Source organism: Zootermopsis nevadensis, unplaced genomic scaffold (genome assembly GCF_977971745.1).
Source record: "Zootermopsis nevadensis isolate Lab colony 2312 unplaced genomic scaffold, Znev_1.0 Znev_ptg000009l, whole genome shotgun sequence".
In the NCBI taxonomy this organism is placed as follows: domain Eukaryota; kingdom Metazoa; phylum Arthropoda; class Insecta; order Blattodea; family Termopsidae; genus Zootermopsis; species Zootermopsis nevadensis.
In genome coordinates, this window is record NW_028259141.1 from 2024772 (window position 1) to 2043521 (window position 18750).

Here is an 18750-nt window from a genome sequence, read left to right on the forward strand (position 1 = left end):
CGGTGGGGTACAAGACGTGTTCACGAGCAGAATTATTGCACCCAAAAGATTAAACCCCGTTCTTAAAGCATTTAGCACTGAGTATCAGAATTAATAAGCGTCTAATTAGACCACAGTACAAAGACTGGTAACATATTTTCAGGACGCACGAGGTATAAGTCTGTGACAAACGATTCAACTAGTCGATTAGTCGTTGCAAATCGATACGGCTGCAAGAATCGATATATTGTCATCGGTTTGTGGTTTTGTACGTGTAGTTAGAGGTTATGTTTTAAATAGCTTAGAATCGACTAGGATTCCTTAATCGACTATCTACGTATATCTGTTCATCACATCATTCGAAATGATTCGAGATTTATATCGTTCATCTTGTCGATATATCGATATTTTTATGTTTCGATACTTCTTTTAACTACTTTGTAGAGCGATGTAATAATTAATGGAAATTTATGCAATGCTACTCAGATTAATTTCGAAGAACCATCTCAATCCGAACCACTGACCTAGAAAGCCTCCTTTGGACAAGCGTTTTAAACCCCCGAAGAACTGTGTAGTTTTTTTATCCATTATTCTAACTTGGTCTGCGGAGTAAGCCACAGACAGCAGGACGTATGGTCGATTTATTTCGATAGCAGTGTAGTGTGAACCCACACTATCAGATAATAAATTTTAAATTTACGTGTTCATAAAGAACTTTTTCACGAAAGTGAACCCACGATACAGAGATCATTCATGTCATATTCGTTGTTACGTACGTTTCTTTGACAGTGAAATACGTGTTTTAGCTTAGGCTCGAAACTGAATTAGGAAGAAATATTATAAAGAAACAGGGCATCGAACAAGACTTTTGTAGGTCCATATAAAACAATTATTTAGTTAAAGTCTCATTTAAGCATGTTAATATTGTTTGAATATAAATAAAATATAATAATTCCAATAAACATGTCTGTGTATCTCTCCTGTTAATAATTAGCAGAAATTGTGCAACAAATAAACGGATGACTGAGGGGTGGAAACACAGAATACAATTTTGAGAAATTCGAATACTCGAAATTGGTACAGACTCTGTATCCCTGAAATACTTTAAAAGGTTTGTTAATACCACCTAACCGAACCTAACCTAACTTAACCTAACCTAATCTAACCTAACCTAACCTAAAATAACCTAACCTAACGTAACCTAACCTAACCTAATCCAACCAAACCTAACCGAACCTAACCTAACTTAACCTAACCTAATCTAACCTAACCTAAAATAACCTAACCTAACGTAACCTAACCTAACCTAATCCAACCTAACCTAACCTAACCTAACCTAACCTAACCTAATCCAACCAAACCTAACCTAACCTATCCTAACTTAACCTAACATAACCTAACCTAACCTAATCCAACCAAACCTAACCTAACCTATCCTATCCTAACTTAACGTAACCTAACCTAATCCAACCAAACCTAACCTAACCTATCCTAACTTAACGTAACGTAACGTAACGTAACCTAACATAACCTAACCTAATCCAACCAAACCTAACTTAACCTAACCTAATCCAACCAAACCTAACCTAACCTATCCTATCCTAACTTAACGTAACGTAACCTAACCTAATCCAACCAAACCTAACCAAACCTAACCTAACCTAACCTAACCTAACCTATCCTAACTTAACCTAACGTAACGTAACCTAACCTAACTAAAATCACGTAACACCTGCGTGCACTTGCAGCTATTTTGAATTTACGTGTCTTTATTTGAACAGAAAGTCAGTTTCGGGTCATTCTACGTTCTTTGCGCGTCAGGAAGTACTCCATCTTGTAACTTAAAACTCTCACCACATGCCGTATTAATTACAACCTTTAAATTGTGTAAATAGTCTGTGTCAGAAACTTTCTACACTGTCAGCTGTCAATCCGAATAAGAAGTTAAATCTTAAAAAAATTCTGTTAAAACGAAAACAAAACATAACACTGTATTTCCGAACTAAACATTACGTAATATATAAATTTATGACATACGTAAAACTTTGTGACGTCACACCGGTTATGGGACACACACACACACGCGTTAGTGAAATCCCAACAGCTTTGAGCTATTTGGAAAGAAGATTTTTCAGGAAATGCTCGTTTTATTTAATGATTTCCCTGTTTCGTATTTGTAATATACGTCGCTGTTAACGGCTATTTCGTTCGAATCGAATGTCGATACGTGAATAATGGTTTGCCAACTTGTTACGTGAAATTGTGAGTGAGGGCGTGGTCTCAAATAACTATAATTTTAACTAAAACGAAATATGTCAGACCTGACGTCGCCTTACAGTCAACAGTATTGGGTTTGTTTACACGTTACAGGGGTGTACAGAGTCACCGCAGAGGATAACGTATAATTCATATTTTGAAAACACCGAGTTCGAATTTCAGTCCCGGAACCATCTGCACCCACCAAGATGTTTCGTGGTTTTCCCAAGGCTCTCCAAGACAGTGTCTGTATTCCAATATTTTATATATCCTAGCCATTTTTAAACCCTTTCCTGTTCATCATTCACAACCAGACGTCATTCAACAATATATACTGCCTATAAGTACAATACAGACAAATTAATGAAGTCGTGGTGTTTTAGAACTTCGATCCAAATTTAATTGGTACAATTTCTATTTACTGTGAAATTGGACACTTTCGAATTTCAGTTTAATTAGAAAGCCTATCTGAACATCACAATAACATTAATAAATAGCACCAACCGTTCTACCTTCTACGTCATTTAAACATTATCGTCGTCACTCATGTCAGCTGCCTAATGAGACCAGCACTTTGTAAAATAAAAACTTTCATTATCTGAGAACATTCATATCTCTGTTAACGTAACTAAACATATACCAATCGAAAAGACCATCAGATTGGATTTTATACACTCGTTATTCAATTTATATATAATTTATTGTTTGGGTGTATCTATAAAATTTGTTCTAAATGCAAAAAAAATGGTATTTTAACCTTCACGTACAGAATTCTTCCTGTCATGATCGCCATTTTATTTATTATTATTATTATTATTTAGTGTTCTGTCTGACGACAGGTCCATATGAACAGGATCCTTCCATCCTTTTCTCGGACTGGGACCTGTTCATATACGTTCTTGGCAGATGATCCAGAAGTGGTTTGCCATTGCCTTCTTCTGTGTGTGAATGGAGTAATTGTTGGGATGCCACGGAGAAAAACTCCGTGTTGCCTAGACCACGGCCTTGCCCAACACAAGTTATAAATTCGGGCACCGCCGGGAATCGAACCCGAGACCCCAGGATTACAAGGCCAGCGTTCTAACCGCTAGACCACCTCATCTTATTATTATTTAGTGTTCTGTCTGACGACAGGTCCATATGAACTGGATCCTTCCATCCTTTTCTCGGACTGGGACCTGTTCATATACGTTCTTGGCAGATGATCCAGAAGTGGTTTGCCATTGCCTTCTTCTGTGTGTGAATGGAGTAATTGTTGGGATGCCACGGAGGAAAACTCCGTGTTGCCTAGACCACGGCCTTGCCCAACACAAGTTATAAATTCGGGCACCGCCGGGAATCGAACCCGAGACCCCAGGATTACAAGGCCAGCGTTCTAACCGCTAGACCACCTCATCTTATTATTATTTAGTGTTCTGTCTGACGACAGGTCCATATGAACAGGATCCTTCCATCCTTTTCTCGGACTGGGACCTGTTCATATACGTTCTTGGCAGATGATCCAGAAGTGGTTTGCCATTGCCTTCTTTTAAGGCATCGAGTAATGTATTAACATGTTTTCGACACTTAATTGACAGAATTTTTTTAAGAAATTGTCGTGTGAGTTTCTTTTCAAACCCCCAGTGGCTTGGGAGCCGATGAGAAACGGTTAATGTAGACCTTGTCCTTGAAGTTCAAAAGCTCCTACTTCAAAAAGGTTGGATCAGCGCATTCAACTCTGAACCTATAAGTTACCACAACAAAAATACAGTTTTCTGCTAATATCTTTAAAACTTCTCACAAATGACATTCTAATCTCTTTGATGTTCTTTTTCAGAGGTTATCTGCAGATTCAAATACAGTTGGGTGCACTGAAATATCTGTTTTGGGCTCACCGTGAGTAGTCCGCTGGGAGTACGTAGAGCTCGATCCACCGATTATGGCCTCTGACCTTGTAGGGAGAGTCCAGTTTGCGGACCAATCAATGAAGGAAGGAGTCTGTGTCAGAGCAGGAGTGTGGGAGCCTGATAATTGTCGTCTTGTGACTGTCCTGTGTTAACAACATGACATCTGTTCGTTGCAATCTCCTTTCTGGGCATTGATAAAGCCTCGCATCTCAACACTCAGAGAGACAAACCACCGACGTCTTAATCAAAGAAGGACGAAATTAAAGTATCCCATTTTGTGACGTGTTGAAAGCTCAACTGTCCGATTTAATCAAATTAAATAAATCAAAACAAAATTATTATGTGATTGATCAGATTTTAGCAGACAAAGAACGTACTGTGCTGAGACTTCCCGATCTAAACCCCATTGAACTTATGCAAAACAACATTTAAAATTAAGGACGTCGAGCGTCTGTGTCGCCAGAGATTCGAAGAAATTGGGCAAGAGGATTGGAAGAATTTGAGGAGGACTAAAGATTTGTGATAAGATAAAATTATCTAATACTCTCTTCAGTGTTAATTTTCTAGTGAAATCGACTTTCCTGTGTTACATACCTTGGTCATATTTTATTTGGAGTGTCCTGTACGCGGCCTACTGCCATCCCTTCCAGGAAACTTGTGGTAAGTGACTCGCTCCGAGGTTCCAATTCGCAAAGTTCAGCGGCCAAAAACGCTGGAACGTAGTATATGAACAGCCACACTGTACTCTTTCACAATGTCCACTCTGCATCACCGTGCGTATACACAAAGCACTGCACTGGGGACACAACGTGTTATGACTACGAATATATTCAGTGCGCGTGCGCAGTAACATCACCCCTTCGCCAACTCCGATTTCCCATAGTTCTGTTCGTGACGCGCGTTCAGTACATTATTAACTGGTGTCACGGAACAGATGAAATCGTCCTTTAGGCATTTTATTTTCGCTGTGTTGTCGGATGGTTCACTAAAAATCGGTCCGACACTTATAATTCAACATTTAGTAAAGTGTAAAGACTATATACCTAATATTTTTTTCAGACGAGCTCCGATATATTTGTGTTGGTGACATATTTTGGTGTGAATCCATTGACATGATCCCTCTTTGAAGACAAAAGTGTTAAGTTATTTTAAAATGTTGTGCAGATGTTTTAAATAAGTTAATTAAATTACTGGGAAGTAATTATGACTTTCTGTTCTCGAGGATGGATTGATCTCTTCATCCTGTGTGACTTTCTCCAGACTTCAACGAACTACATGAAACAATCTGATTCCTGCTGGAAGATGCTACTGTCCTTATCGGAATCTCTGGTAAATGTCAGTGTCTCGAAGCATTAGAACAAGAAACAGAATAAAAGATAACTTCCAACCCCGACTCTAATTGTCGTGTGTCGTTAAAGTAACGACGTTTCTGGCATAATGATTTGTGACACCCCTAAATGTTTATTCCTCCCACCCTCTAACCTCACCCCCTCTCATCAGTCGCATCATAAGAGCTCACGACCATTATCAATTCAAACTGTGAAATAATTTTCTATGTTGAAGGTTTTCTATCCTTAAATTTATTTACATGTACTGTTATATTATATATCTTAAATTTTTGCTACCTGGATGTAAAAACGGGCACCCTCACTTTCGAGGCCCGGGGGTGAGACCCCCTCTGCCCCAAGACCACAAACCCCTGCATCCCGTAGATCCTGACACCTTGAATTCAAATTCCAACATTACAATGCACTCCCCAACCGTAGACTGAGCTACCTAGACTCGTAAATCCTACACACTAATATATACAAAACCTATTAAGATATGTTCAGTACTATTTAAGACTATATAAACAAAATATTAATAAACAGTTCATGGAAAGAACGTATATTTACCTCTGACAATACCCGCATAGTTCCATGTAAACATCAGTACTCGGTTAACATTGCGCCTGCGCAGAAACTTCTCCGTCACAGTTGTCATGCCACGTGATACTGAAGTCTGTATGACATGCGATGCCTCTAGAACGCCATAACCAATAAGATCACATTCTGAACGTAAAGAAGTTTGGCAACATCTCAGCGTCCAGTCCATGACAGCTGTTGTTTCAAGTTGCAGCTGGCGTATTTCATTTGTCAATCTGTTTCCTAAATAGACCGAGAGAATGCTCTGAGTTCGATTAGATTCGTATTACGTACTCATCCAGAAACCCGTTCGACAACAAAGTCTGTTGTCCCTACCTGAAGTTTAAGGCCACTTGTAACATAATTATACATGAATGTATTTACAGAATTCAGATAAAATAATGGTTTGATTTTTTTATTACTAATCTTATGTAAATTTTAGAGAATATCGTAAATAATGCTGTCAATCGAGGTCGGTCTTAACTGCCATCTATACAGCAGCGTCTAAACTAACTGCTAGACTTTACAACTCAAAACACAAACATCGCCACAGTATATAAATATCGATATAAAGTCAAACAGACGGGAATAGAGTCGATTATCGAAACTATAGAACATTTCGGGCTTTCTAGAGCCATTTTCTCTTTCGCAAAAGAGAATTTATTTGTATTTGCGTTGTTATTACGCTCGTCACACTGTCGCGCTCTCAGAAATTAATTACAAAGAATTGATTTTCTTCGGGGATTTTCATGGCTGCCTCCTTTCGGAAATCGTTTCGAGATAACATCTCACAAAACTGGCATCCATTCCGCAAATTCCAAAATAACTTCAGACGTTCTTAGATTACCATTAAATAATCCATCAAAGGGTTAGTGGAATTTATACATTAAAATAAACGTGTTAATGATACGATATTCATCACAGATTTTAAAGAGATTGGGTATCATTTGGGTTGAAATAATAGGAAAGAAGACATTTTAAGATTTCGGCCCGTGTAGACCTCAAGTAACTGACGATACCCGATATAACAGAATAAAAAACACAGCACAAATAATCCTTGGACAGATTATTCAGATAATAGTCTAGACGTGAAGAAGTATATAGTGGAAATTGGGGTTTAAGTTGGATGTTTATTTATTTATTTTGTTTTCTGTAATAGAAATTTGTGAAAAGACTTTACTACATACTTTACGGCGTAAATACGAGGCGCGTCCCAAAAGTAAGTTTCCCACTCGTCCCACAGCTAGCAAACCTTATATTGCGCGAAGCGACTGTGCGTACGTGATAGAGCAATGACGTAGCATGGCGCATGCACTAACGGCACCTCCCGCGTTCTCACAGTAGCTTCGTTGCAGCTGTTGAAGATGGAGGTTCTTATTCCAGCTCCCGCCGACTGTGAAGTGCGGTCAGTGATAACGCTAGGCCGCACACGGCTCGACGGACAGCAAGTCTCCTGCAGGAGTTCAGCTGGGAGGTGTTTAATCATTCACCCTACAGCCCGGACCTCGCTCCCAGTGATTTCCATCTTTTCCTACACCTCAAGAAATTCCTGTCCGGTCAGCGTCAGCGTTTTGAGAATGACAGAGAGGCGGAGATGGTTGTCACACAGTGGTTCCAATCCCAGGCGGCAGACTTCTACGACACAGGTATTCAAAAGTTGGTCCCACGGTATGACAAATGTCTCAATTCCGGTGGCGAATATGTTGAAAAATAGCTGGACACTTGCTGTATCTGTTGCAATAAATATGTCCATGAAATTGTGTTTTGTTTCTGTAAACGGCCCCAGGGAAACTTACTTTGTAGACCAGCCTCGTAATTACAAATGACTGACATTACACAAACAGCTGACAAAACAACAAAGGTCTTCTCACAGAATAATATATATAATATATATTTATACAATGATACATACGTGGATCAATGAAATGCCTTCGCTAAAAATAATAGACGATAAGTTTCAAATTGGAATTAACACGCACGTGTAGTCAAATATTGTGATAAGCTTAAACGGTACAGTAAATTTATCACATTTCTGGCATAAATAAACTCTGATCTATAATCCGTACTAACACGTGTTCTATATATTCGTTGGTGTAATTTAAAATTTTAGTAGCGGCCTAACACAGAGTGCTCGAAAAAGCCAGGAAAAACCATTTAATATTTATTGATGACTGCGTGAGTCAGGCGTGTGTTACGTTTATGAAAGTTTGGGACACGATTTTTAGGAGTGAATATAATTTCATTTTTTAGTTATGCCATTTTCCCCCAGAAAACAACGCTTATACGTTAATGTAGCTTTTTGGAAACTATTCGTTTAAACATAACCTGTCCGTTTGATATCCTTATTTCAAATGACAAAAATAAATAAATTAAAATCTGCCCTTAAAGCACTTTTCAGTCCTTACTTCAAGAGTACTTGTTTTTTAGTACGTTTTGTTCGTCTGGTGAGGCCTTTCTTAAGTACTTTTTGTTCGTCTAGTGAGGCCTTTTTTAGTACTTTTTGTTCGTCTGGTGAGGCCTTTTTTAGTACTTTTTGTTCGTCTGGTGAGGCCTTTTTTAGTACTTTTTGTTCGTCTAGTGAGGCCTTTTTTAGTACTTTTTTTTCGTCTAGTGAGGCCTTTTTTTAGTACTTTTTCTTCGTCTGGTGAGGCCTTTTTTTAGTACTTTTTTTTCGTCTGGTGAGGCCTTTTTTAGTACTTTTTGTTCGTCTAGTGAGGCCTTTTTTTAGTACTTTTTTTCCGTCTAGTGAGGCCTTTTTTTAGTACTTTTTCTTCGTCTGGTGAGGACTTGTAGCGTTAAAGTCCTCAGAAGAGCAGCGTACAGGCAAGGAGTGTGGACTGCGCGCAACGCTACGTGTTTGTTCTCCCTTTCCAGTCCACAAAGCACTGCAGAAATATAAACGTGTGTCCATAACCTTGCGTAGACGAGTTCTCTCTGGTGGATTAAGTTACGCCGTGACAGGGTCTGTTTGACTCGTATTACGATGCGTTCTTTCAAATACGCGTACTCGGTCATGATACTGGCGCTGGATTTCCATAACCAAAAAGCATAAGCGAAATACAGTCCACATTCCGCATTAGTATCGGCATTTGTTTTCTGCGCGTTATAGTCGGCTCAGTAGTTTTTGGCCGGTGGAATTTTCAAGGGGAAGGCTAAGAGCGAGTCTCTTGTGCGGTAGTATAATGCCGACTGCACCGAGGAGCTTGTGAGACTGAAAGCACAAACAAAAGAAATACACTGACCGTGCTACCTCAGGTACACAGACTAGGCCCCTCCGCTAGCTTCTCCACCGGCCAAGTCTGATAAATGCTTTTCAACTGTTCGCACCTCCAAAGACTCTCAAACGATGGAATTACTAGCGCGCACGAGCGGTATTTCTGCCGCAGCGGTAAAACTACCGCGCACACGGACGGTGAAATAAAGGCATTGTCTGCGTTTTCTTTACGGTTGGGAGCTGCATTTTGTGGAGGCAGTTGGCGTGTGCTCTAGGTTCATAAGTCGAGGTATGGATTTTGTTGAGACTGTCGCTGTGTGCGTTTTAGGCTAAGAGAAAGGGCAAGGCGTAGGAATAAATTTTGGTTCCCTCCACTTGTAAGTCAAAGATTGTTGAAAGCCCAATTACACAGTTACCTGCGTACGTATTCAAAGAAATTATTCATATACTTTCTTTTTTTTTGTCAAGTTAGCACGAGTTCGGCAGTGGAGCTTCACAGACTTCTATACACACTTTCTCTTTAGTTTTTGTCACAATACTCCCGGTGGTCTAGCGGTTAGAACGCTGGCCTTGTAATCCTGAGGTCTCGGGTTCGATTCCCGGCGGTGCCCGAATTTATAACTTTTGTTGGGCAAGGCCGTGGTCTAGGCAACACGGAGTTTTCCTCCGTGGCATCCCAACAATTACTCCATTCACACACAGAAGAAGGCAATGGCAAACCACTTCTGGATCATCTGCCAAGAACGTATATGAACAGGTCCCAGTCCGAGAAAAGGATGGAAGGATCCTGTTCATATGGACCTGTCGTCAATTGAAAACAGTATCGAATCTTAAAAATTACTTTATTCGTGTTTTGAGCTTCGTATTAAAAACCAAATAATCTTTCCTTCTTATTTTTAGCTATTTGAATCACCCTGTATATGCTTACGTCAGTTTTAAATCTTTCACGGTTATGAAAATTTTATTTATATTTTACGTCCATTCTTGGAATGCATTGACCAACGACGCCAGTCACGTGTTCATGCCACGTGACGCAATCGAGTGCCTCAATCTCACGTGTGTACACCCGAGGGGTGGGGGTTCGATGTGACCAGTCCAAGCGCCTAGGAAACATGCCGGATGTTTATCGAAGGGAATTGATAGTCTTCAACTATTTAACATACGAATAATAAATGTAGATTATAATAATATTTTTATTAAGTGACGTTTGATGTAATGACTATGTCAGGATCTCAGATATATTAGAGAGGTTTTTAAAAAATTTCCAGACTCACGTTAATTATTTCTTATCGTCTCTCGGGTTGAAAGATTATTGAAACATAAATTGGCGATCAATTGATAAACCCTAAATTCGGAGATAAATGCATATTATTTTGATGTTTAAATTTCCTTAAGGTGATCTTGGTATTGAAAAATATTTATATGGTCGTATATTACAGTCAAAGTATGAAATCGGTAACCTATAAAATGCGTGAAGAATTTCAACATAACCAACAACTTATTACGCAACTTAAACTGTTGTTTCCAATTAAAATTCATCCAATCAGCTGTTAGGATTGTATTTATTTTGAAATTAAATAATAAAGAAAGATGAAGAAATGAAATTATAAAGCTCTGAGTGAAGTGGGATGTATTATGAAGCCACCTCTCGTTAAAAGAGTTATGTAAATACAAAAATCATTCGTTCTAGGCAGAAATTGAAAAGCCGTTGTTAAATTGATTGTGTAAACCACCTACAAGGAAAATAATTTTGTATAGAAATTATGACGAAATCATTAGAAAAACAAGTTGAAGCGACATCTATTTACAAATCAATAAATACAGGGTGTTGATATTTTTTTCTAAATTATTTGTTGTATGAGAAAAGATGAGCCACGGTGGTCTAGCGGTTAGAGCGCTGGCCTTGTAATCCTGGGGGTCTCGGGTTCGATTCCCGGCGGTGCCCGAATTTATAACTTGTGTTGGGCAAGGCCGTGGTCTAGGCAACACGGAGTTTTCCTCCGTGGTATCCCAACAATTACTCCATTCACACACAGAAGAAGGCAATGGCAAACCACTTCTGGATCATCTGCCAAGAACGTATATGAACAGGTCCCAGTCCGAGAAAAGGATGGAAGGATCCTGTTCATATGGACCTGTCGTCAGACAGAACACTAAATAAATACCTCAAATCCTACATGGATCCAGCTGTATTCTTTAATACAATTTCAATTTCTCTAAGGGATTAGAACTATACACCTGTCGTTCGAATGGCTAAGATCTGTCCACTGACGATAAACTTGAATACTGAAGTTGTTGGGAGAGTCGTCAAATTGGAAATACGACCTTAACCTCTGAATTAGACTGACAGACAGACGCCTAGAGACAGGCGAAGAGGCTGGCACCAGAGCGTCGATTTACTCCAACAGCAGTTCAGAAAGTGGAACACGTCCTCAGACACAAAATATTCTTCGCACGGGACGTAATCGATATTTATCGATATGTTCCAAGGAACCTCGTGACTTTATTGACACAATCAATGCAGTTCAGTTTCTGTGACATGTTAACCCAATATAATCTTAATTTCTGTCCTGTTTACATGTTAGAATATTCAATGTTTTTCTCACGAAAGTTTTTTTTTAATTAACTGAAATCTCTTTCAGTCAACCTAATTAAACGAAATTAATAGTAAAAACAATTTCATACATACCAACATAAACACAAGAACTGCTGGGCGGATTTGGATGAAATTTGGTATGGATGTTATGCGGTTGGGGACTACCCTAAAATATTAATTTTAAATTTTATAAAATTGGTAATAACAGGATTTCTAAAGAATAAACTTTAGAGGTAAGATCGACACTAGCTTATGGTTGTAAACGTTTTGGATGAAAAATACGAAATTTTTTTGTATTAATTCTTTGTATAATGCAATAAAGAAAACATTGTGGCTACATCAAAGAAGGAAAATATTTTAATTCGACCTGGATTCGATCCTACGACCTCATATATACGAGTCCAATACAGACCACAAATTTTTATAGATTGTAAATTAAAGTTCTCTAAGTAATTCAGAATTTGAAGAGAACGCGTGTGTTTTTCCGGTACGGATTTCACTTAACTGCTTTCGTATTCAACTTAAGAAACGAAGTTTTATAATTTGTTTGTAACTTATTTGTTACAAAGTCCATCGGAAAGTTATTTTTCTTTGTGAGAACCAAAGTAAACCCACTGGCTAGGTTACGAAAACAAGACAAACGCGGATATCCGCACAGCAACTGCGAGACAGGTATATCTAGTCACGTGGACTGATCACGTGACTTAACCTAAAAATTTTCCGCTTGTCAGAGCAATAATCTGTATGTCTGTGTCACATTTATCGTAGGCAAATTGATGGGGTGGGTGAACGGATGGACTGACATCAGTGTCCCTCTCGGTTCTGACGTAGTTAAGCTAATAGCCTAGATCGTTACGTCAGTATTAGAAAATAGTTACGTTCTGTTTTAAACACACTTCTTGTATTCACATGTCAGTGGTAAATTCAAGCACTTTGAGTACAAACTTCTCTCAACAGATGGCAGCAAAATACATGGCTGGGAATGCCAAAAAAGATTTGATTACAATTATAATTACTACATTTTAGTACCAGACTTACGCAGTTCTACAACCTAGAAGGCCTCAGATCCTACCTCGTGTCGTGTACTTTGATAATGGCCCTAGATATAATTACAGAATCGAAATGTAAATGTAAAATTGAACAGAGTTGTAAGGTTATGTAACTAGGTGAGAAAATAATTTTTTTTTGGAAAACATGCGCAATGGTATATGCGCAGTAGCACTTGGCGTAGCATTTGAAGTCAAAATTTAAGTTGCTTAGCTTTCAGATACTTTATTATTAAACAAATTATTGATAGATACGTATCATCACATTTTTTTATTTAATTTAAACTCTCAGAGGTCTTCTTTCCGTAACCCTATTAATCATGCAAACAAAAATGTTTACTCTCGAAAGAACGCTAATACCATACGCGTTTCGACTTCAAGACGTCATCATCAGTGACAAAAAATTAATTCATGTAATAACTAACTAACCAGATGGCTTACCGAACCCAAAGGTTCATCACCGAATTAACCAAAACCCTCCACCGGACCCTGTCCTGGACCAACAAAATTCAGTCTCCTTCAACTCCTATCTCCCATAGATCCCGCCTGACATTATCCTTCCATCTACGTCTAGGTCTCCCCAGAGGTCTCTTCCCCTCAGGCTTCCGAACCAGTACCCGGTGCACACCTCTTGTCCCATCCATGCGCGCTACATGTCCCGCCCATCTCACTCTTCTCGACTTAATCACCCTCACAATACTGGGGGAGCAGTACAGATTTCTAAGCTCGTCATTGTGCAGTTTTCTCCACGCCCCATCGTCTCCCCTCTTAGGCCCAAATATCCTCCTCAACACCCGATTCTCAAACACCTGCAATCTGTGTTCCTCCCTCTGAGTGAGAGACCATGTTTCGCACCCATACAAAACAACAGGCAAGATTATTGTTTTGTATACTTTAATTTTCAGGTTCCTAGAAATCAGACGGGAAGACAAAATATTTTTAACTGAGAAGTAGCAAGCATTTCCAGAATTTAAACTCCTCCTAACTTCCTCATGAATATAATTTTGATTTTTGATTTTTGTTCCCAAATATTTTAACTTTGTAACATTTTCAGATGCGTGTCTAAAAACGTAAGAAACATTGAAATTTATAAACCAAACCCGTAACAATATTAGCATAACAATTAAAATTGTTACGTTATACTTTTCGTTGACATTGTTGTACCTCATTAGTAAGTATTGTCGTCAAAAATCAGCCTTTCTTAGTCTTAATAGAACTGAACTGTGAATCGCTTGTAGAAGAAGTGCGTCGTTACACTCTCTGAGCTTTGTTATTAATTCGAATGTTTATTGGTGGTGAAATCTAGTTCCCCTCCCTTGAACGAAGAGATAGGTAAAGAATTTTTCTTGTTTTATTATTATTTATCAACGTATTTACTGAAGATATTGACGAGAAGGGCTCACTGTCACCTTTACACACGCCAGGGATACACCGGCCTAGACCTACTGACATGTCAGTAATAAGGCGGATTGTGCAAGAATTTTACTCAACACAGAAGAAACAAAAATTTGACTTTCCGTGGGGTGTCGATTCTCTACGGAATAATTTACATAACTTAGGATTTAAGTGTAAGAAATGTCTTAGTAAGCGAGAGATCTTGATTGAAAGGCCGGACATTGTAAAATGGCGATGGAGATATTTGGTGAATATTAAGACGCTTCGAGATGAAGGAAGACAAATATTTTACCTGGACGAAAGCTGGGTAGATAGCAATTTAACTTTTAAAAAATTCTATCAAAATACTGAATTTAAAGATGTGTGCTCTGATGGAAATTCTGGAAAAAGACTGATTATGGTTCACGCTGGATCGCGTGCTGGTTTCCTTCAAGGTGCAGGACTGATATATAAATCTGGATCAACAACTGGCGATTACCATGGTCAGATGAACAGTAAAAATTTTGAAAAATGGATTAGAGAGAAAATATTACAGAATTTGCCCTCAAGGTCAGTGGTAGTATATGATAACGCTCCATACCACAGTTTAAAAGTAGATAAATCCCCATCTAAACATTCGGTTAAATCTGAAATGATCTCGTGGTTACAGCGACACGGAGTTTTCTGTGGTCCAGCTATGAGAAAAGGCCAAATCTATGACCTAATACTGACGAAGAAACAAAAAGAGAAATTTTTCAAAATTGATCAGTTATTAAACGCCCATGGTCATATTGTGGTTAGGTTGCCTCCATATATGAGTGAGCTAAGTCCCATAGAATTAGCTTGGTCTAAGGTAAGAAAATACGTCCGCGAGAACAACGTGACAGGGGATCTGTCTTTGAAGCGGCTGCTGGATTTAACAACAGAAGGGATTGAAACTGTGACTGCAAAGGATTGGGAAGGATACTGCCAATATGTGGAAAAACTTGAACAGCAATACTGGGAACGGGACGGGGTTGTTGCTGACGTGATCGATTCAAAAATTATTTCAAATCTAAATGACAGTGTCGATGACGAAGAGATTTCTCGTGAAGGAGCGACTGATTTTTCAGACTCCGAGACCCTTCGGCCACTGTGAGGTAATTTTAAAGCTATAATCATTAGAATTTATGAAAAATCCTGTCGTCTGTTGTTCGTTCAGTGGATGTGGAACGAATGCTTTTAGGATGGGTCGACACTCACCGCGAAATCTTGCGCATGCGCGTATATCGAATTCATACCAGCGCTTTTCTCGTGATCTGTGGACTGTACATGTGTTCGTTAATAATTATGAACACTTGCAAGAAATTGAAGCTAGTTTCTTTCTTTCTAACACAATTTCAATTAATTTTAGACTGAATTTTGTTATTTACGACAAAAATTTATTGCAATTCAATAACATAGTAAATAATTATAGATTTGAGTGTTTAAGATGACATGGCATATTTAGCAGCCGAGAATCTTGATGAAACAGTTAGAACCCTTAAGAATCTTGCGGTAAGTATGTGTACCACCTGATTTCACGATTAATAACCCTTAATTGTGTATTTGTGGGTAAACAGCGATCATTTTCTTAAACGGGATTAACCGATTGATCTTTGTAATGGTGAAGTGTAGTGTTTTCTTCGCGGTACGGACTGAATTATTAAATAATATTTAGACGATCTTCTGCTTGAGATACGGGGCACATATTGAGAAAATTAATCCGAAATCTTTAGGGTACCCACACACTTTACGGCTTGTAAACATTCAGTAAACCTCGAGTCAAAAAATCAAGCGACTGTAGATTTATCGGAGACTTGGTTTCAGGCCAAATTCACCACACACACGCTCCGGTTTGCCGGAAGGTTGGCCTACAGAGACTTAAGGCTTCCGGTAAGTCGTAGCGTGTGTGGCTACCGTTACATTTCTTGATAGAACTATGTTAAAGCTTCTTTGCTAGTTGTGAATTTGTTTTATATGTGCAGTAGAATTGCCCCCAATAAAGTATAAAGCACTCCCATGTTTTTTACTGAAGAAACAATAATCGTTACGTCATAGTTTTGGCCGACATTGTTATATTTTATTGGTAAATATTTATATTGACGTCGACAATAGCCTTTTGTTACTGTGGAAACAAATGAGCTGTGAATTGCTTGTGGAAAAAGTGCGTCGTACAAAAGATACTTTTGTGCAATTGAAAACCTTTCCAAAAAAATAATCCAATATACACGTTTCATTCGAATTTTTAAGATTTTTAGTGATCATCGGTTATTCTTGAGAGATAATCTGTGGATGCATTGTAAAAAATATATACGACTATGGCCACCAGATGACAGCACATCAATCGCCAGCAATATTCTTATTTATTCCTTATATATATTTAATCCTTTCTTAAAGTTATTAATATCTCTCTACAGGTCTCTGATATTTCTGACGTAAATACGTCTACACGGAAGGATCATTCGGCAAATCAGCGTTAGTTACGAAGATGTGTAAGGTCCAGCGCCGAGTCACCTTTAAACTTTCATTCCTCATTAATTGTAAGAGTAAGGGTAATGTAAAATGATCAGTAAATAAAGACCTTTAAGAATCTGTAATGTATTTTGTTGTAATTATAATTGTTTATACATTTATTGTAATTTTAATGAACTAATGTGTACAATTTTTCAATGCATCTGGCGCGTTAAGAGATGGATCTGGACATATTGCGTACGAAATACGTATTACATCTTGAGCTTTGCATATCTGTTTTCAGATTTTACGTATCTCAAATTGTTTAGGGTCTACAAACAATTTATTTATACAAACAAAGGCGCATCGCACTTCAAGCTACAAGCTTCGATCTTTTAATTTGGATCATTCTTCATCAAACCACGGTTTATTTTGCTTTCTCCTGTAGTATCCTAGTTTCTCTTTGGCTGAAATTTTGATGCAGTTTCTGACATTTTCCCACTCCCTGTTGATGTCCACACTTTCATTATCCTCATTTGTCTCTAAAATTTGAAACCTATTCGAAATTTCAACTTGATATTGTTCCTTTGCCTCTCCCTCACTTAATTTTTTCAAATCAAATCTTTCTGTGTCAAAATTTTGTTTAGTTCGTCTACTTACTGAAAGCCGCTCCCTCACTTTTGCTACCACCAGATAATGATCAGTGTCGCAATCTGCTCCTCTGAATGATCTCACATCAATTACATTTGTCTGCCTTCTCTTATCTACTAAAACATGATCTATTTGATTGTGTGTTCTGCCATCTGGGGAAGTCCAAGTGTATTTATGAACATCACGGTGTGGAAATTTTGTACTTTTTACAATTAAATCTTTTGATGTAGCGAAGGTCACTGCTCTGACGCCGTTATCACTACTAAGTGCATGGAGACTCTCGCTGCCTATTGTGGGTTTGAAGATGTCCTGGCTCCCAATTTTTGCATTGAAATCTCCTAGCAGAATATTCATGTGATACTTGCCAAATGTATCAAATACTGATTCCAATTCTTCATAAAAGCTATCCTTGATATCATCGGTTTTATCTTCAGTTGGGGCATGAACATTACGGAAAATAATATCGCATCAACGTTCATCCAAAATTACGTAAGATAACCGGTCACTAACAAATTCTACTGTCTTAACTACGAGGTGCGATCGGAAAGTTTCAAGACTGCGCGTATAAAAACCCGTACACTTATCTCAGGTATTAAATTCATCCATCACCCTCGAAGTAGTTCCCTGGGAGTGAACACAACGATCCCAGCGCCGCTGCCAAGCCTGGAAGCATCCCTGGAAATCTTTCTTTGTCAGCCTGTCAAGCACCATCTGCGATTCTGCCTGAATCTCTTCTATCGTCTCAAATCTCCTTCCCTTTAGCTGAATTTTCATTTTTGGGAAGAGGAAGAAGTCACACGGCGAATAAGGAGGGTGCGGGATGACGGCCATGGTGTTTGAGGCCAAAAACTGCCGAACTTTGAGGGCGGTGTGCGCTGGCGCGTTGTCATGATGCGTCGCATGTGGAGTTGTTCCTTTAGAATCAGCTGACAGGTCAAATAGCCTATCCCAACAATGTCGCACAAGTCGTTGATGGTACGACGTCGATCTTCGTGAATGGCCTGCCGAATCTTCGTAACATTTTCGGGCGTTGTGCTTGAAGATGGTCGTCCAGAACGCTCGTCATCATCGACAGAGGTTCGGCCATTTTTAAAACGTGAATGCCACACAACAGTTTGTGCACGACCCATTGCGGACTCCCCAAATGCTCGCTTTAGCATTTCATAGGTTTCCGTAGCCGTTTTGGCGAGTCTTTGGCAAAATTTGATGCACACGCCATTCCGAAATCGCAGGAGGGTCGGTGTAATGCACTACCAAAACGCCCGTAACTAAGAAACAAATGCTAATTCGATGATGCCGGCTGGCACACTGATTCACTATGAATGTAGGCCGCACCCCCTAAAGGCAGAAGCTCGTACTACATCCGGTTCGC

The 18750-nt window shown here is 38.8% G+C and overlaps 2 protein-coding genes across 3 annotated transcripts in view; one reads left to right on the top strand and one right to left on the bottom strand.

Moving 5' to 3' along the window:
* Pdfr (Pigment-dispersing factor receptor) overlaps positions 1-18750 on the bottom strand; it is a 95992-nt gene that overhangs the window by 74773 nt on the left and 2469 nt on the right. The window contains exon 1 of one of the 2 annotated variants that reach the window (XM_087345773.1): positions 4716-4996. The exons of the other annotated variant lie outside the window; for it this stretch is intronic. The gene's annotated coding sequence lies outside the window, so the exon portion shown is untranslated. Of the gene's footprint in view, positions 1-4715; positions 4997-18750 lie in introns of those variants that run through there. 2 annotated transcript variants of the gene reach the window in all.
* Positions 14104-16873, top strand: LOC110837015 (uncharacterized). Its single transcript, XM_022078766.2, has 2 exons — positions 14104-15394; positions 16694-16873. The coding sequence occupies exon 1, from the start codon at positions 14332-14334 to the stop codon at positions 15391-15393; it is 1062 nt and encodes a 353-aa protein (XP_021934458.1). The 5' UTR covers positions 14104-14331; the 3' UTR covers position 15394; positions 16694-16873.